Below are 20,910 nucleotides of genomic sequence, written 5' to 3' on the forward strand. Positions count from 1 at the left end.
CAACAACTATTGTCTGGGGTGCTGTAGTAATCTGTTTTATCTTGGAAGAAGATTCAGGCTACACATAACGTCTCCTATGCTGCATATAAACATCTGCTGTTTTATGCAGCTTGTAGAAAGAGTAATACGCACACACAGTATTACTCTGCATACATTGCACGTCAGTTACGTATTGTGCTCACACACAATCCTTTTCCTGAATTTACGCAATGGGTTATTATGCTGCACACCTCTCCGGTGTTGATTTTCCATGCCGTCCTCCCTCCCCCTCTGCTCACCGCACATACCCACACACTGCCTGCAGCTCCTTAGAAATGCAACTTGCTGAGCCTTGGGTAACCATGGAAACGGGTGGCATGGGACTCTCAGCCTTTCCTCCCCCTCTTTATTATACACATGTCCGCTAAAGAGGAGGGGGTTGATTTGTAGTGTGTAGCTGGTAGCATAGGGGATTTTATTGTGTTGGGGGCATGCAACAGCTCTCTGATGGATTGAGTGGAAGAAGAGGGGGGATAATGACATGCTACACACAAGAGGCGGTACCATTTATCACTGGGAATCAATCTGCTCTGCTTTGGCTATGCTAGGACTGTCCCATACTCATTCATACAAGTAGGAATTTAGGTGGTGGTATTATTTTGTCAGTACATTTGTAATAAGAAATACTCTGACAGATTTTTTTAGTATTCATGAAATTGGGCAAAGCTTGACTAAAAGCTACTGTATAAGGGGTATTCTAATGCTAAAATGAAATGCTCTATTAATGTATATCTGTAGAATAATCAAAAAACTGAGCAGCCAGAACTGGAATTTAAGGATTTATTTGGATAACCGGGCATGACTTGATACGTCCTGATAACCGTGACATAAAATTGGTGTTGACAACTTTATTTCAAATGTAAGAGTCAAGAACAATATTGAAGAGCCAGACAGGGGTGTTTGTTTACATATGCACAGAAAAATCAAAAAAGTGAGAGCCCGAATTCAAACTTTAGGATCCTATGATACCCTGGTTCTTGAGATTTTGTCATTGTTCTTTTTTCCAGATGCCTAGTTGTTTTCATCTAGACATTTTTACCACTATATATGTTACTGCACTTAGAACGTTTCCCGTCTTTCTTTTGGTGACTGTTTTCTGTGTTTGGTATAGTTTTTTTATTGCAAACTCCCCCTTTGTTTATAGCGCTGCGGAATCTGTTGGCGCTCTACAAATAACCGATAATAATAATAATAATATTTTCAGTTGTTTCTCTAAAGAAACTGTCTTCTACAAATAACCTGTAGAAGTATAGTGACCTACATTTATGCTAAATCTACCACTGGAGTGAGCTGCCTGTGATCTTATTGAGGAAGCTTACAGTGTGCATCAGCTCTTATTTTGGCGGTGGAAGGCAGAAATTGGCATGGAACAACTGTTCTTGATATTTCAATGAAGTGCTGCTGTCATCTGTAGCAGTGACCTTGTCTTCAGTATTAAATTACACAGTAACCTGAGGCAGCATAAGTGTGAGCTGTGTAGGCCTTATTGATTCTGATATGCAGGACTTTTTTAGATAGCAGATCTCAATCTAGCCACTGATTTTCTGCTTTTTTCACCTTTTCTTAAAGGCACAGTTTACCCAAAAACTTTCTCTCCTTTAATTTGTTACCAATGATCCATTGTACCTGCTGAAGTGTATTGAATTGTTTGCAGCTAGCTCCTTAGCCTTTATATTGGCATTTAAAATAGCTGATTTAGCCTGTAGTATCACTACCTATACTGAAAGTTTATATACCTAGGTATAGGCTATTGACAAACTATGTAAACACAAACAGCAGAAGAAATTACACATTTCTTTCATATAGGTGGCGATAGTCCACGAGCTAGTTACTGAGGGGTTTAGCAGACTCTCGCCACCATGAAAACAATGAATTTATCAGTAAGTTCTTACATAAATTAGGTTTTCTCCAACATAGGTGTGTCCGGTCCACGGCGTCATCCTTACTTGTGGGATATTCTCTTCCCCAACAGGAAATGGCAAAGAGCCCAGCAAAGCTGGTCACATGATCCCTCCTAGGCTCCGCCTACCCCAGTCATTCTCTTTGCCGTTGTACAGGCAACATCTCCACGGAGATGGCTTAGAGTTTTTTAGTGTTTAACTGTAGTTTTTCATTATTCAATCAAGAGTTTGTTATTTTCAAATAGTGCTGGTACGTACTATTTACTCAGAAACAGAAAAGAGATGAAGAATTCTGTTTGTATGAGGAAAATGATTTTAGCAACCGTAACTAAAATCCATGGCTGTTCCACACAGGACTGTTGAGAGCAATTAACTTCAGTTGGGGGAACAGTTTGCAGTCCCTTGCTGCTTGAGGTATGACACATTCTAACAAGACGATGTAATGCTGGAAGCTGTCATTTTCCCTATGGGATCCGGTAAGCCATGTTTATTACGATTGTAAATAAGGGCTTCACAAGGGCTTATTTAAACTGTAGACTTTTTCTGGGCTAAATCGATTGATTATTAACACATATTTAGCCTTGAGGAATCATTTTATCTGGGTATTTTGATATAATAATATCGGCAGGCACTGTTTTAGACACCTTATTCTTTAGGGGCTTTCCCAAAGCATAGGCAGAGTCTCATTTTCGCGCCGGTGTTGCGCACTTGTTTTTGAGAGGCATGGCATGCAGTCGCATGTGAGAGGAGCTCTGATACTTATAAAAGACTTCTGAAGGCGTCATTTGGTATCGTATTCCCCTTTGGGTTTGGTTGGGTCTCAGCAAAGCAGATACCAGGGACTGTAAAGGGGTTTAAAGCTTAAAACGGCTCCGGTTCCGTTATTTTAAGGGTTAAAGCTTCCAAAATTGGTGTGCAATATTTTCAAGGCTTTAAGACGCTGTGGTGAAAATTTGGTGAATTTTGAACAATTCCTTCATGTTTTTTCGCAATTGCAGTAATAAAGTGTGTTCAGTTTAAAATTTAAAGTGACAGTAACGGTTTTATTTTAAAACGTTTTTTGTACTTTCTGATCAAGTTTATGCCTGTTTAACATGTCTGAACTACCAGATAGACTGTGTTCTGAATGTGGGGAAGCCAGAATTCCTATTCATTTAAATAAATGTGATTTATGTGATAATGACAATGATGCCCAAGATGATTCCTCAAGTGAGGGGAGTAAGCATGGTACTGCATCATTCCCTCCTTCGTCTACACGAGTCTTGCCCACTCAGGAGGCCCCTAGTACATCTAGCGCGCCAATACTCCTTACTATGCAACAATTAACGGCTGTAATGGATAATTCTGTCAAAAACATTTTAGCCAAAATGAACCCTTGTCAGCGTAAGCGTGGCTGCTCTGTTTTAGTTACTGAAGAGCATGACGACGCTGATATTAATATCTCTGAAGGGCCCCTAACCCAATCTGAGGGGGCCAGGGAGGTTTTGTCTGAGGGAGAAATTACTGATTTAGGGAACATTTCTCAGCAGGCTGAATCTGATGTGATTACATTTAAATTTAAATTGGAACATCTCCGCATTTTGCTTAAGGAGGTATTATCCACTCTGGATGATTGTGAAAATTTAGTCATCCCAGAGAAACTATGTAAAATGGACAAGTTCCTAGAGGTGCCGGGGCTCCCAGAAGCTTTTCCTATACCCAAGCGGGTGGCGGACATTGTTAATAAAGAATGGGAAAGGCCCGGTATTCCTTTCGTCCCTCCCCCCATATTTAAAAAATTGTTTCCTATGGTCGACCCCAGAAAGGACTTATGGCAGTCAGTCCCCAAGGTCGAGGGAGCGGTTTCTACTTTAAACAAACGCACCACTATTCCCATAGAGGATAGTTGTGCTTTCAAAGATCCTATGGATAAAAAATTAGAAGGTTTGCTTAAAAAGATGTTTGTTCAGCAGGGTTACCTTCTACAACCCATTTCATGCATTGTCCCTGTCACTACTGCCGCATATTTCTGGTTTGATGAACTGCTTAAGGTGCTCGATAGTGACTCTCCTCCTTATGAGGAGATTATGGACAGAATCAATGCTCTCAAATTGGCTAATTCTTTCACTCTAGACGCCTCTTTGCAATTGGCTAAGTTAGCGGCTAAGAACTCTGGGTTTGCTATTGTGGCGCGCAGAGCGCTTTGGTTGAAATCTTGGTCGGCTGATGCGTCTTCCAAGAACAAGCTACTAAACATTCCTTTCAAGGGGAAAACGCTGTTTGGTCCTGACTTGAAAGAGATTATCTCTGATATCACTGGGGGTAAGGGCCACGCCCTTCCTCAGGATCGGCCCTTCAAGGCAAAAAATAGACCTAATTTTCGTCCCTTTCGTAAAAACGGACCAGCCCAAGGTGCTACGTCCTCTAAGCAAGAGGGTAATACTTCTCAGGCCAAGCCAGCTTGGAGACCAATGCAAGGCTGGAACAAGGGAAAGCAGGCCAAGAAACCTGCCACTGCTACCAAGACAGCATGAAATATTGGCCCCCGATCCGGGACCGGATCTGGTGGGGGGCAGACTCTCTCTCTTCGCTCAGGCTTGGGCAAGAGATGTTCTGGATCCTTGGGCGCTAGAAATAGTCTCCCAGGGTTATCTTCTGGAATTCAAGGGACTTCCCCCAAGGGGGAGGTTCCACAGGTCGCAGTTGTCTTCAGACCACATAAAAAGACAGGCGTTCTTACATTGTGTAGAAGACCTGTTAAAAATGGGAGTGATTCATCCTGTTCCATTAAGAGAACAAGGGATGGGGTTCTACTCCAATCTGTTCATAGTTCCCAAAAAAGAGGGAACGTTCAGACCAATCCTAGATCTCAAGATCTTAAACAAATTTCTCAAGGTCCCATCGTTCAAGATGGAAACCATTCGAACTATCCTTCCTTCCATCCAGGAAGGTCAATTCATGACCACGGTGGATTTAAAGGATGCGTATCTACATATTCCTATCCACAAGGAACATCATCGGTTCCTAAGGTTTGCATTCCTGGACAAACATTACCAGTTCGTGGCGCTTCCTTTCGGATTAGCCACTGCTCCAAGGATTTTCACAAAGGTACTAGGGTCCCTTCTAGCGGTGCTAAGACCAAGGGGCATTGCAGTAGTACCTTACCTGGACGACATTCTGATTCAAGCGTCGTCCCTTCCTCAAGCAAAGGCTCACACGGACATTGTCCTGGCCTTTCTCAGATCTCACGGCTGGAAAGTGAACGTGGAAAAGAGTTCTCTATCCCCGTCAACAAGGGTTCCCTTCTTGGGAACAATTATAGACTCCTTAGAAATGAGGATCTTTCTAACAGAGGCCAGAAAAACAAAGCTTCTGGACTCTTGTCGGATACTTCATTCCGTTCCTCTTCCTTCCATAGCTCAGTGCATGGAAGTGATCGGGTTGATGGTGGCGGCGATGGACATAGTTCCTTTTGCGCGCATTCATCTAAGACCATTACAACTGTGCATGCTCAGTCAGTGGAATGGGGACTATACAGACTTGTCTCCGAAGATACAAGTAAATCAGAGAACCAGAGACTCACTCCGTTGGTGGCTGTCCCTGGACAATCTGTCTCAAGGGATGATGTTCCACAGACCAGAGTGGGTCATTGTCACGACCGACGCCAGTCTGATAGGCTGGGGCGCGGTCTGGGGATCCCTGAAAGCTCAGGGTCTTTGGTCTCGGGAAGAATCTCTTCTACCGATAAATATTCTGGAACTGAGAGCGATATTCAATGCTCTCCAGGCCTGGCCCCAGCTTGCGAGGACCAGGTTCATACGGTTTCAATCAGACAACATGACGACTGTTGCGTACATCAACCATCAGGGGGGAACAAGGAGTTCCCTAGCGATGGAAGAAGTAACCAAAATTATTCTTTGGGCGGAGTCTCACTCCTGCCACCTGTCTGCTATCCACATCCCAGGAGTGGAAAATTGGGAAGCGGATTTTCTGAGTCGGCAGACATTGCATCCGGGGGAGTGGGAACTCCATCCGGAAATCTTTGCCCAAGTCACTCACCTGTGGGGCATTCCAGACATGGATCTGATGGCCTCTCGTCAGAACTTCAAAGTTCCTTGCTACGGGGCCAGATCCAGGGATCCCAAGGCGGCTCTAGTGGATGCACTAGTAGCACCTTGGACCTTCAAACTAGCTTATGTGTTCCCGCCATTTCCTCTCATCCCCAGGCTGATAGCCAGGATCAAGCAGGAGAGGGTGTCGGTGATCTTGATAGCTCCTGCGTGGCCACGCAGGACTTGGTATGCAGATCTGGTGAATATGTCATCGGCTCCACCTTGGAAGCTACCTTTGAGACGAGACCTTCTTGTTCAGGGTCCGTTCGAACATCCGAATCTGGTTTCACTCCAGCTGACTGCTTGGAGATTGAACGCTTGATTTTATCGAAGCGAGGATTCTCAGATTCTGTTATCGATACTCTTGTTCAGGCCAGAAAGCCTGTGACTAGAAAGATTTACCACAAAATTTGGAAAAAATATATCTGTTGGTGTGAATCTAAAGGATTCCCTTGGGACAAGGTTAAGATTCCTAGGATTCTATCCTTCCTTCAAGAAGGATTGGAAAAAGGATTATCTGCAAGTTCCCTGAAGGGACAGATTTCTGCCTTGTCGGTATTACTTCACAAAAAGCTGGCAGCTGTGCCAGATGTTCAAGCCTTTGTTCAGGCTCTGGTTAGAATCAAGCCTGTTTACAAACCTTTGACTCCTCCTTGGAGTCTCAATTTAGTTCTTTCAGTTCTTCAGGGGGTTCCGTTTGAACCCTTACATTCCGTTGATATTAAGTTATTATCTTGGAAAGTTTTGTTTTTAGTTGCGATTTCTTCTGCTAGAAGAGTCTCAGAATTATCTGCTCTGCAGTGTTCTCCTCCTTATCTGGTGTTCCATGCAGATAAGGTGGTTTTACGTACTAAACCTGGTTTTCTTCCAAAAGTTGTTTCTAACAAAAACATTAACCAGGAGATTATCGTACCTTCTCTGTGTCCAAAACCAGTTTCAAAGAAGGAACGTTTGTTGCACAATTTGGATGTTGTTCGCGCTCTAAAATTCTATTTAGATGCTACAAAGGATTTTAGACAAACATCTTCCTTGTTTGTTGTTTATTCAGGTAAAAGGAGAGGTCAAAAAGCAACTTCTACCTCTCTCTCTTTTTGGATTAAAAGCATCATCAGATTGGCTTACGAGACTGCCGGACGGCAGCCTCCCGAAAGAATCACAGCTCATTCCACTAGGGCTGTGGCTTCCACATGGGCCTTCAAGAACGAGGCTTCTGTTGATCAGATATGTAGGGCAGCGACTTGGTCTTCACTGCACACTTTTACCAAATTTTACAAGTTTGATACTTTTGCTTCTTCTGAGGCTATTTTTGGGAGAAAGGTTTTGCAAGCCGTGGTGCCTTCCATTTAGGTGACCTGATTTGCTCCCTCCCTTCATCCGTGTCCTAAAGCTTTGGTATTGGTTCCCACAAGTAAGGATGACGCCGTGGACCGGACACACCTATGTTGGAGAAAACAGAATTTATGTTTACCTGATAAATTTCTTTCTCCAACGGTGTGTCCGGTCCACGGCCCGCCCTGGTTTTTTTTAATCAGGTCTGATATTTTATTTTCTTTAACTACAGTCACCACGGTACCATATGGTTTCTCCTATGCAAATATTCCTCCTTAACGTCGGTCGAATGACTGGGGTAGGCGGAGCCTAGGAGGGATCATGTGACCAGCTTTGCTGGGCTCTTTGCCATTTCCTGTTGGGGAAGAGAATATCCCACAAGTAAGGATGACGCCGTGGACCGGACACACCGTTGGAGAAAGAAATTTATCAGGTAAACATAAATTCTGTTTTTGCAATGTGAAGCATAAATGTGCAATTTCTCATACATTTTATACGCTGCAGCTGGTATAACAAGTCATGGGGAACACATATAGAGAAAAACAATTTTACAATGAACTGTCCCTTTAATGGGCTCCATCTCCAGATAGTTCCTTTATCAGACATGCTTACTCAGTCTCCATAACATTCTCTTTATATGCAATTTACCTCAACATTTTTGATTTGTTAGTCAGCAAATATGTTTGCCTCCTTTCATACTATTATACTAAAACACAATTTTTTTTTTAATAATCTTTGATCTGGTGGCTATTTCACTTTTGGCATAAAGGAACATACCAGCATCATGTGAAACTTTTCTTAGTTTATTTTTGCATTCAGAACAAACATAAAAATATGACAACCCCCCCCCCCCCCCCCCCAGTATGCTGTCCTAATTCCCATCCTCTGACCTCTGTCAGGGCTTTTTGGGGCCAGCTTGCATTTAACATGTAAGTGCCCAATTTCACATGAATATTCATGTTTTAAATGGTTATGAGCTGTGCTCTTTGTTTTCATTTTTTAATTTTATTTTCTGGGGTATGTAGCTTCTAAGGACTTACATACTTAAAAAGGCAGCCATTGAATGTGTCAAAGGGTCCCCGTGTTTCCTTCTATTCTGGATTTGTTTCTGAGCTGTATCTGCCCTTTACCCGGCAATCTTATTATGGTTACATTCTGCTCCAGTTACTGTGTAGTTTTCAAACCAATAAGCAGTGTATGGTACTGTACCACTAAACCCTAGGGACTGATTTCTCACTGGCTGCTCTGTTGGTGAACAGGAATGTGTGTCAAGCAGCATGAAAAGAGAAACCAATTTTATTTTGGAAAGGGGCATCCGATTTCAAAAATAAAGAAATAAAAGGAAAACCTCTAATCACACTTATAAATACCTTTTTTTATTTGCAGTATATAATAAAAAAAAAGTTTGTGTTCCTGTATCTATTTTGTATGCTTAAGACAACAATTGTCTAGCTTATTTCTATATCCAGGATAGCATAATGTTTCCCTGCCGGGACTGGCACTGCAGTAGTTATGGGGTGGAGTTCGCTCACAGTCAGCGTTAGCATGCTGCTGCAGTGGATCACTTTGGTTTACATGCTTTTGACTGCTCAGAAACCTTCTCAGCGTTCCTGGCTGGACTAATTTCCCTCTCTAGTTCATGCCGTGTGCTTGCCATCTCTACCGTGCTGATATGTACATTAGATTAATGATTGACATGGCAAATAGTATGGAGGGCAATTATGTTATGAAAAAGTCAATAGTTAATGCATGTTAATAGTGGTTTTTAAATGATATAACGGTTGAATTACTTAAAGGGATATAAGGAACAGTAGCATAATACTGAGAGAGAGTTCCTGCTAAGCAGCATAAGAAAATAAACTTCTTTAGCCTTTAACATATAGATTTGCACCACACGCCTGCCCAGTGCCAGTTACTGTGCTTACATGAGTGTTGATTGGAAGCCAAAGATCATGCTTAAGAAAACAAAAATATAAAAAAGTGATAAGTTTTTTTAAATAAACATGGATTGCAAAGCGGCTTGTAATAGCCTCAGCATACTATTGCTTGCCTTGTCCCTGTAACACATTTGAGACTATAAACCCTGAACATTTGAAGTTTTAATTGGTTGTTTGAGATATTCAACAAAGCCATATAGGAATTTTTACACATAGCAAAAAATATTCCAACTAGACTACTTTTCCTTAGGGGCCTTTAACATTTTATTTTTAAGACGTGTATAATATTAATGCAAACATTTTTGGGGCTATGGAGGCTTTGAATAAAATTTCCCTTAACCCTAAAAAACCCCCTCTGTTTTATATCTTCTTTTTTTTGTGTGCCTGAGAATGTAAACTCGGGTAAGATGGTTTCTATCATGCATATGTACTTTTTTTTGCTGTATCATTTGCCTTTTTTAAGACGTATAAAGTCATTCATAATTTTACATTTTGTCTGCAACTATGATGTTTTGAGGACTTAAACCAAGTACATATTGAACAAAAATGAGAATATTTAACCTTTACGGAAGCCAGGGGCGTAACTAACAGTGGTGCAGAAGTCGCACTTGCGACCGGGCCCAGCAGGTCCAACCTTAGGGGGGCCCAGCTGCAGCAGAACAACCTTTTTTATTTTTCCACAAGTGTTTTTTTTTTTCAATACTTTTTTTTTTTTTAACAAACTTTTTTGCGACATAATTTTTTTCAGTGGCTGCGTTCCTGCACCCTAACAGTTTTAAATCAGAGCGTTGCCGTGGGTTACCATGGCAACGCTCTGAAACATTTGCTGCTGAGTGCGGGAAAGGAGGCTGGAGCAGAGCGGTCTCTGCAGTGAATCAATGCAGCTAGCTACCAGCCAGTAACGCATTTAAAAGTCCCTACATAGACTGCGAAGTGGAAGGAAGTAGGAAGAGCCAGAGGTAAGTCAGTGCATTGCTGGAACCGTTGCTATCTAATTCTACTCTGTCATTGTGAGACCCACGCATACATTTTTTAAAGAGAGCACAGCTGCACAAGAACTGGATGGTGCGCTATATACAGTATATATAATTATTTTTTGAGGGTCCAGCAAAAGAGTAGCACTTCCTAAAGTGTGCTACTTACTTAGGGCGGGCTGTTTGAAAATCGCGGTCTGACTGGATGTAAGAGTGGCTCACCACCTGACAGGAGCCATTTATTGAGTGAGTGCTGGCTCTCATTGTAGAGCTTTCTTAATAACCTTTGAACCTCCCATAGTAGTTGTAGAAGACAAGGACCGGCATTTGTGCGCACCTCTCAATTTTTTCTGCAGATTAGCTGCAACAAATCTCTCAATAGATCAAAATCAGAGCAGCCTGTCAATGTTTGCCATGCTGCTGTCCAGCACTGCAAGAGACAGCCTAATGTATTTGCAGTTTCCTCCCACGGGTGAAAGGTATGTGCTGTGTTACTTATCTTCTATTATCACTTCTTCAAGTTTAGTTTTTACAACCTTTGTACTGCTGCTGCTTATTTAGGAGGTTTGAGGTTATAATGCAGGGCAAAATTATCCCCCTCACCCTGCCGTTTTGACCAGCCTTTCTCTAAGCACTTTTTAACTATTTCACTGCTAAAAGGGAGCTCTCAGAAAAGTGAAAACAAATGTAAACAGTATTTAATAAACACAATGTGTATGTATGTGTTTTTTTGTGTGGTTTTTGTGTGTTTGCACTAGTGTTGTATGTATGTGTATTTTGTGTGTGTGTGTATTGTGTATGTGTGTATATATATATATATATATATATATGTATATATATATATATTTGTTTGTATCTGTGTGAATGTATATGTATTTTGTGTGTAAAGTCATGTATGTATATATATATATATATATATATATATATATATGTGTATGTTTGTATCTGTGTGAATGTATATATATTTTGTGTGCAAAGGCGTGTATATATATATATATATATTTGTTTGTATCTGTGTGAATGTATATGTATTTTGTGTCTAAAGGTGTGTATATATATATTTATTAGTGTTTGTATCTGTGTGAATGTATGTGTATTTTGTGTGTGTATAAAACAGTATAAGCGTGCATATATATTTGTGTTGATCAGTGTCTGTATCTGCATGTATGGGTATTTTATTTGTGTTTGTGCATGAGTGGATGTATGTGTGTTTATGGCTGTCTGTATCTGTGTATATGTATGTGTATTTTGTGTGTATGTCCGAGTCTTATGTATATATATATGGATTGCTGCAGTTTGCACTGCATGTTTATATACCAAAGCATTTCCCCAAACCATGTCACCAAAGTTTAGATGCAACCTTCCCCAAAAAGCACATTTTGATCTCAACACATAATGCTCAGCAAATATAGGGGGGGGGACCTTCGTGGATTCTTGCATCGGGGCCCTGAGAGTTCTAGTTACGCCTCTGACGGAAGCAGATGTCCATGCTTAGTTTAGTTTTCACATTTATGGCATTTTAGTATAAACTGACACATCACCGGGTGGGGGAATAATGCACTTTTGTTGAGTTTCAAAGCCACCTCATTTGCATAACAAGTTATTATTGAACCTACCATGTTATTTGCCATTGATATTTTTTGTAGACATTTTCTATATATTGATGAATGCGTAAATGGAATTAGGCAGGTGAGATCTGTTCGCAAATGAGTTCTCAATGCAAATGATATTATCTTGAGACTTTATTCTTAATTCTAAAAACCTTACATATAACATCTGTTTTTTGTTCTGCTAATTATCACATTTCCACATCCCTTATTTAAAAGCAAATGGTGTTGATTAACACAGAGAAACAACCTACTAATATGTTTTAATATTGCACAGTCAATCTGTGAGTCTGATTTGGCCATGCTCCTGCAGCTATGCATAATTCACACCTCAAAAATGCAATCAATTTGAGAAATCAATATAGTTTTATTTCCTGACAGGACAATCTACATGTAAAACATCTTCTGTGTATCTGTAATGTAAAAGTAGTGATCTTTTATCCCTTTCCAGCCACCCTTTCTTTTTGTAGCTAGATTTTCACTGTGTGGATCTAATGCTATAGGTTCCTGGTTCTGTTTGTATATAAATGTTTGTAGCACTTGCTTTGATCTAGAATGGCTCAGTTGATGTTTGTTTATATATGGCTTTACATATACCGTATTGTTCCGAGTATAGGCCGCTCCTGATTATAAGCCGCACCCTTAAAGTTTGATGTCATTTTAAAGAAATTACATTTTTAACTCTTAGCCTCACTCCCTGACAGATAAGTCTTTTTACCCTCCCCCTCACACAGCCCCCTCATAACCCTCACAGACTGCCTCCTCTTAATCCACTCGGCTTCCTTCCCTCACACAGTGCCCACTACTCTATTAGCGTAACTACCGGTACCACCCCTTAGCCATCCTCACCCTCTTAGCACCCTTCATCAATCATAACCCTCTCCTCACCACATACACATAAGGTGGCACTTGTTATCTCAGACGCTGTGTTACAGATGATAACGCGCAATCTTAAACCCTCCCACTCCCATCCTGTGCTCCTGACATCCTGGGCAGCAGTGGTGTGCTGGCGTGATGGCTCGGTGTCTCTCCTGTCCGGCTGCGCTCTCCATGATAAACTCGCTGCTCCTGAGTGCAGCTTTAAGTGGGAAATCATGATCATCCCGGCGGTGGCTTAGCATGTCGGCGGCGGCCAGTGGAGTCTCCAGGAAACCCTCCCTGCAACAAACACTGTGCTTCCGCTTCTGCCTAACCCCAACCTGTTCAAGCTAGGGTACTTTACAGTATGTCGGTATTTGTATATTGTTTTTGGGCAACATCCCGAGTATAGGCCGCACCCCTAATTTAAAGACTTGCATTGGGGGAAAAAGTGCGGCCTATACTCTGGACAATATGGTATATATATATATATATATATATATATATATTAATTGTGAGGGAGGGTGGAAGTCTTGGTGAGTTACCACACTTTTTTGGAGGACTTGACCCCTGGTTGTATGTCAGAAGAGGATAGTTCTTGATATCATAGTAACATAAAATAGTAGATTAGGTTGACCTCGATGGACTTAAGCTTAAATAACTCCACTAAAAGGTGACCCATTTAATACTAGATATCATATCCATGAATTTTGTTTATATACAGAAATGTATCCAAACTATTTTTAAATGTATATCTAGGGTATTGGCATTCACTGCCTCCTTTGGTAATGTGTCCCACAATTTTATTGCTCTTACAGTGAAAAAACGTTTGTTGCAGGAGATGAAATCTCCTTTCCTCCAACCTTAAATTGTGACCTCTTGTCAGAAACATTTTTTTTGGAATAAACAGCTTCTGCCATCTCTGTATATGGGCCTTGAATATATTTATATAAAGTAATCATGTCACCTCTCAAGCGCCTTTTTTCAGCCTGTTTTTTTTTTTTTAGAAATCTACAGTTGTGAGATGTTTTGTTTTTGTGGGTAAGGTGTAGCTTGATTCTTTTGGCATAGTTTACAAATCTTGGCATAGACACTATCACATAGACTAGTGGTTCCCAAGCCTGTTTTCAAGAAACCCTAATATGCTAGGAATTAGGTGTCTTTAGGGTTGCCAGTTATCTTCCACAAAAAATGACTATGCACAATGGTAGGTGGGTTCACACAATGCTGCCCCTTAAAGCTGTACCTTAACCATCACGCATGATTTATGGTATTTATTTTTCACAACTGATTTAGAACAGTAATTTTACCCATTAGCAGCCAGTAACATCCAGAGCAATAATTTTACCACTTTGGCTGCCAGTGACCTATGTAAGCAGAAGTAATTTGACCTCCCTGAGTGCCCCTCAAGTCTTTCTGCTCCATAATAGTAATGCATTTAGGCATAGGAGGCCTTTTATATTTAGCTACCACTCAGGGACTTTAAAAAAGAACTTAAGTGTCCAGTATTTTTGTAAACATTTTACTGGACAGATGGCTATAATACTGGACCGTCCAGTTGAATTCTGGACACCTGGCAAACCCTAGGTGTGTTCATGCACTACTTGCTTGTCAGTATTGCGTCCCTTTGAGCTAGAGATGTTTGTTAGAGTAATATGCTGAGGCATTATTTGCTTTTGTTTCTGCATGCTGTTTGTCATTGTGGCTTTCGGTCTATTAAGGTCTAAAGATTCTTCCTTATGGTTCTAGCGATATGGACAGCAGTCATGTATCTGTTGGAAGGAAGGCCAGTTGACAGGTGTCATTCTGCTGATGGATGGATAGACATGATTTTGTCTTTTCCCGTAGCTTTGCTGTCCTGCTGCAGCTAGATCTTTATGTAGTCTTTTACCATGGTTTGTCCTATTTAATAAGAATTAATTATATGACATGTACCAGTGTGATGGCTCTTCTACAAGATTCCTTAAACAGCTGTTAAGCTGTTTAAACTAAATTCTGAAGGGTGTGGGGCATGTAGGACAATGTTTGCCTGCCCCATGGACTCATTTTATGACAGAGCTGCTGAATGAAGCTCCTACATGATAGGGAGATGTGAATTGGCACTGTGCCACATAGCCGTTGTCTCTCTCTGCCATCATTTACACTGCTTGCTAAGTGTTATCTGTTTTCCTTCCACTTCCAAACAGATGCTCAAAATGCCAAGAGCAACATTAACCATCTTTGTGTCACACTGCTGTGGTCGTGACTTTACCACTATGTTTAGGAATATTTTGGAGAAACAGTGTGGAATCAGCTAACAAATTATTTGCTGATTTCTTCATTATTTACTAGTAGACTTAACACAGAAGTTAAAGGGACCTCTGTCATTTTCTACATGTATAATATAACTATAATAGAGGCCAGGCGTGGAATTCCCAGGAGTAATGGCCTGTGGACTCTCACTACCTTTATGAAAGAAATTGCAAAACCTGTAATGCTTTTTAAAAATGTTTTTTTTTTTTAATGCAACAAACAAAAATACTTTGTCTATTTAAGGATAATTTATCTGTGAAGCATGTCATCCTACTCATCTTATACCCAAATGCCATCCTAAAAACTGTAATGCACAATATTGCTACTTTTAATTCAGTAGGTTTTGTATTTCTCCCTTCTCTAGCAGCCAGTAGGCCAACAAAAGAAAAAGATAACATAGAATATATAAATTTAAAGTGGCAGGAAACACATTTTTTCCTTTTGTGATTCAGACAGAGCATAAGATTTTAAACAGATTTCTTTATTTCTATTGTCACATTTTGCTTTTTTACCTACCCAAGTAGGTAGTGAGCACATGTCTGGATCACTACATGGCAGGAAAAACTGCTGCGATTACCTTTCCAACAGTGGGTCTTGGGGGTCTGTAGCTGCTTAGATGCCTGAGATACAGGCTTCTAAGCAGCATGCCCCCTCCTCCTATACTTAACATTGTTAAGTATAAATAAAATTGCGCGGTGACGTCATCACGTAATTGCGCGTGACGTCACCGCGCATCACGTGAAGCCCCGGCGATGCCTGTCACTCTACAGGCACGATCGCCGGGGTAGGAGCAGCAAGGAGCCCCCAGATCTCCCTCAAGGTGGGAGAGTGCTCATGACGGCTCTGAGCCGTAATTAGCACCAGAGTGAGAAACTCTGTGACGGCTCAGAGCCGTCATTAGCACTGAAAGGGTTAAAGGAACACTAAACCCACATTTTTTCTTTCATAATTCAAGTAGAGAATACAATATTAAACAACATTCCAATTTACTTCTATTATGTAATTTGCTTCATTCTTTAGATATCTTTTGTTGAAGAAATATAAATGCACATGGTTGAGCCAATCACACGAGGCATCTATGTGCAGCAACCAATCGGCAGCTTCTAAGCCTATCTAGATATGATTTTCAGCTAAGTATATCAAGAGAATGAAGCAAATTAGATAATAGAAGTGAATTAGAAAGTTGTTTAAAATTACATGCTCTTTATAAACCATGAAATAAATAAATTTGGTTTTATGTCCCTTTAAGGACTTAAATACAAGTCTGAATACGACAAATGTAAAAGCAACAGTTTGATTGTCCTTTGCTGTTTCTGCTATCCTTTTGCAGGATGTTCTCTGTTGTGAGGAATATATATGAGGCGTATATGATTTCAATTTGTAATTTAAATTGGTATGATGAGGGAAGCGGCAGTTTTATCTTTGCCTAGTGCAGCATTAAACTTAAAGGGACATGATACCCAAATGTTAAAACACTTGAAAGTGATGCAGCATAGCTGTAAAAAGCTGGCTAGAAAATAATCACCTGAACATCTCTATGTAAAAAAAGAAAGATATTTTACCTCAAAATGTCCTAAGTATTCACACCACATTGTAAAGGACTTTAAGCAGCAAATCAGTATGCCGAGATCAGCAAGGGAGCGTACCTCATGCTCACGTTATTTCCCTATTCAGTTTAAGGAAGTTTACTTTGAAATCTCATGAGATCACAGTAAAATAGTTCATGACCTCAGCACTGCTGATGCTGATTTGCTGCTGTTCTTTTCTTCCTTTTTTTTTTTAACCTAAGTTTTTAAACAGCACTTAGTCTGGTGAGCTGAGGAAATTGTGAGGTAATATACCTTCCTTTTTTACATAGATATTCTCAGGTGATATTTTTCTGTTAGTTTTTTACTTTTATGTTGCATCACTTTCAAGTGTTTTAGCATATGAGTATTATGTCCCGTTAAGGTTTAAAGTAAATAAATAAATCTCAGTAATTCTTTTTTTTTTTTGGTTGATAACTTTGTTCTCCGCTGAAAGTTCTCAGCCTCAGAACATTTAGCTTTTTTTTCTCCTTCAAAAATTGTAAAGAAATTTGTTTGTGTTAATATATGGATATGATTTATAGTAGAATCCTTAAAAAATGAAAAGTAAATATTTCTTCATTTTGTTTCACAGGTTCGGGGATCAGGACATTTACCCCTTTCTATTTTTTGACTGAACCAGTGGACATAGTGACGTTACGTGGTTCTCCCGCGGTTCTGAACTGCTCTGTTCATGCAGAGCCGCCAGCAAAGATTGAATGGAAAAAGGATGGGACATTTCTCAACTTGGCATCTGATGACCGGCGTCGGTTACTACCAGATGGCTCCCTTTTCTTCACAAGTGTGGTGCACTCAAAGCACAACAAACCAGATGAAGGGGTCTATCAGTGTGTTGCAACTGTGGACAGCCTTGGAAGCATTGTCAGCCGTACTGCACGACTTTCTGTTGCAGGTGAATTCTAGTCACAATGGAATTAAACAATATATCATATTTTTTACTAGTTATAAATTGTTCACTATTTTAACCGTCTAAAATATTTTTTTCTTAAAAACTGAACACTTTAATGATTGGGGCTGATCTGAGGTCTGATGTGAGCATATTGCTGACAGTGGAATAGGTCTAATTTGATGTCTATTATGGGTATGTAATTGAAAGTTGCTATTGGCATTGGGGTCTATAGTAATATAATATGGCCGACAGGAGCTGCAGGGCCGTGGGGGTTTGATCACAAACCTAACTCCTGATTTTACCTGTTGATTTCAAGCATTTCACTTAAAGGGATAGAAAAGTCAATAATGAAATGTGCATTTCAATTTGAAATAGAAGCATTTTTACAATATACTTACATTAGCAAAATTTCTTCTAGTAAAAGCTATTACGGTTTTTCAGCAGCATACGCACATATCCTGTGAGGGCCTGTGCACCAATATTCAAACAATATACCTGCTCAGAGACACAGTGAATTCAATGTAAATCAAATTGATTTAAATCATTAGGCAGTAAGACTGATTTAAAGCATGGTTTTCATTTTTAGAATAATACATTTTCAGATTATTTTTCCAGTATATCAGACCATTACTGATTTAGTTATATATCAATTAGATGTGCATTGATTATTGGAATGAATGACATTATTGGTGATTGAACTATCTCTAGTTTAAAGGGACATCACACACACATTTTTTCTTTTATTTTTCCAAAAGGGAGTACAATTAAAAAAAAAAAAACTACAAAAAACTTTCCAATTTAGTTATATTATCAAATTTGCTTCATTTTCATGTTATTCTTTGATGAAGATATACTTGTATAGGTAGTGTGCACATTTCTGGAGCTCTAAATGACAGGAAATAGTGCTGCTATCTAGTGCTCTTGCTAATATATTGCTGCAGACATGTGCACACTGCTGAGCTTACCTCCCTGTTTTTCAACAAAGGATAACATGAAAAGGAAAAAATGTTTATAATAGAAGTACAGTGGAAAGTTGTTTAAAATTTTATGTTCTATCTGAATCATGAAAGAAAATATTTGGATTTTATTTCCCTTTAATAGGTTCATCATTCATATTTGATCAACGTTTAAACTGTACTTCATTGTAAATAAATAAATATGACCTTAATAATAATTTAAATCATTTTATTTAACTAAAACTTTAACATTATATTTTATTTTTAATGCTTGCCCCTACCTCCTCACATGTAAGTCCTTGTGCAGATCTATTCCAATCCAAACAATCTTCTATTCAGTGAGTTTCTTGAAACTTAGTATGGGTTAATGCTTTGTATATTGATTTGCAGGGAGCAATGGCACTAAAGGGACAGTAAACTCAAAATTAAACTTTCATGATTTAGAACATGCAATTTTTAACAATTTTCTAGTCTACTTCTTATCTTATTTTCTTCGTTCTCTTGGTATCCATTGTTGAAAAGCATACATAGGTAAACTCAGAAGCAATGGACTACTTTCTCTCACCCAATGTGTTTAGCTAGGCTCCAGGGAGCATTGCTCTCCAAGCAAATTTGATAATATAAGTACATTTGAAAATTGTTTGCTGTATCTGAAATTTAGCCACCAAAATTGTATGCTCTATCTAAATGTAGTCGCCATTCAGCAAGCGCTACCCAGGGTGCTTACATTCCTGCATTTTCAAATAAAGATACCAAGCCAACAAAGAAAAATTGATAATGGGAGTAAATTAGAAAGTTGCTCAAAATTGCATGCTTTATCTGAATCGTACAAAAAAAAAATTGGGTTTAATATCCCTTTAAGGGCAGGGGGGCAATCCTAAGTCATACATATGTTACGTTCCAATATTTTTTCACAGCTACATTTTTTTACTGAAATATAATGAAGATTAAGGGGGAAAAAAAAAAGGAACAGTTTGATAAATGTTTGTGTACGTGATGCTTAATATTGATAATGTGATAAAGAATAATAAACATAGGATAAAAAATAACTTTGCTGATACATTTATAGCTTTAGCAAGTTTGCTAGCATCTATTGGCCATACATGTGTTTGTTAGAACATAATTCCTTTCTTTCTAGAGTTGTTTGACTAGATTATTGTTACCATTATTTTCTCATTAAATTCTCTTCTGGGTCAGTCATTATTACCAGAGTAATGTTATCATACAACCATACTTTGTCAGAGAGATACACTAGTCTGGAGGTGGATTGAGTTGTTAGGGAACTGCTTTTTTATACAATCTGTGTAGTTTTTTTGCAGTGCAGTAGGATCAATGATAGAATGTAATGCTGCAGAGTGATTCATTGAAAGGAGAGATGTTGGGGGAAGGGAGACCATTGTTTGTGGATATCTTAATAAGCACAGCATTGATCCTGGGCAAAGTATGTTGCAGTCTCTAATTGTATTGTCAAGGCACTTAAGGCAAAGGGTTATCAGCAGACGTTTCCTTGAGACCGTTGCACCCAGTATAAATGGTCTGGTTACATGTCACTTATTTTCATGTTGCCATTTCCATATGGTGTGTGGTATGGTATATCTGGTGCACAAATCAGATTTCAGCACTGTTTGTGTTCATCTTTTGCATGTTTGCAAAATCAGAAGGCGAAGAAAACTTTTTTTTATTAATCACTCCCACTATTCCACTCTTATATAATCAGTTATTTTAAAAGAACTGTTAGCTAAAGAGTACTTTGTTTACTAGTTTATCACAAGGTTTCTTGAGAAGCGTAGGTCTATTGACCAGAGATATAATATTGCAGGGGTTAGTAAAACTATGAAATAAATAGGGTCTCAGTGAAAGTGAGAGGCAGGAATAAGAAAATCAGGGACCTTTTACGAAGGCTTTTTTTTATCAATGTGTAAATCTTGTATAACCCGCCATTACTCCTGGGAATTACTCTTCCCTACCACTAGGAGGAGGCAAAGATTCTCAAACCTCAAGAGCACTATAAAACCCCTCCCACTAACAGGTACCTCAGTCTTGATTTTGCCTCCACTTGAGGTGGGCGAAGAATGAAGATGTGCGTTTGATTCTACAGAGAAGAAGGGCTTTCAGCCTATGTTGAGGCCCATTTTTCCCTCAGTGTTAGTCAGTGGGATGTATTTAGGATATGGTTTGTTACTCTTTCAATCTCTTGGGAAATGTCAAACTTTCCATAGTGGTCACTGGGACTTGTCTTTTGCCTCCTCTTATGGATCTACAGTATACTCCTATTTCTCCAACATAGGTGTGTCCGGTCCACGGCGTCATCCTTACTTGTGGGATATTCTCTTCCCCAACAGGAAATGGCAAAGAGCCCAGCAAAGCTGGTCACATGATCCCTCCTAGGCTCCGCCTACCCCAGTCATTCTCTTTGCCGTTGTACAGGCAACATCTCCACGGAGATGGCTT

General features: G+C 39.6%; 1 protein-coding gene across 1 annotated transcript in view; it reads left to right on the forward strand.

Annotated features, from left to right (window-relative positions):
* The window catches only part of LOC128663134 (neogenin-like), a 297,892-nt gene that overhangs the window by 169,637 nt on the left and 107,345 nt on the right, over positions 1 to 20,910 (forward strand). The window contains exon 2 of the mRNA XM_053717319.1: positions 17,189 to 17,506. Coding sequence (XP_053573294.1) covers positions 17,189 to 17,506 — 318 coding nt within the window. The remainder of the gene's footprint in view (positions 1 to 17,188; positions 17,507 to 20,910) is intronic.

Source organism: Bombina bombina, chromosome 6 (genome assembly GCF_027579735.1).
Source record: "Bombina bombina isolate aBomBom1 chromosome 6, aBomBom1.pri, whole genome shotgun sequence".
NCBI lineage: Eukaryota > Metazoa > Chordata > Amphibia > Anura > Bombinatoridae > Bombina > Bombina bombina.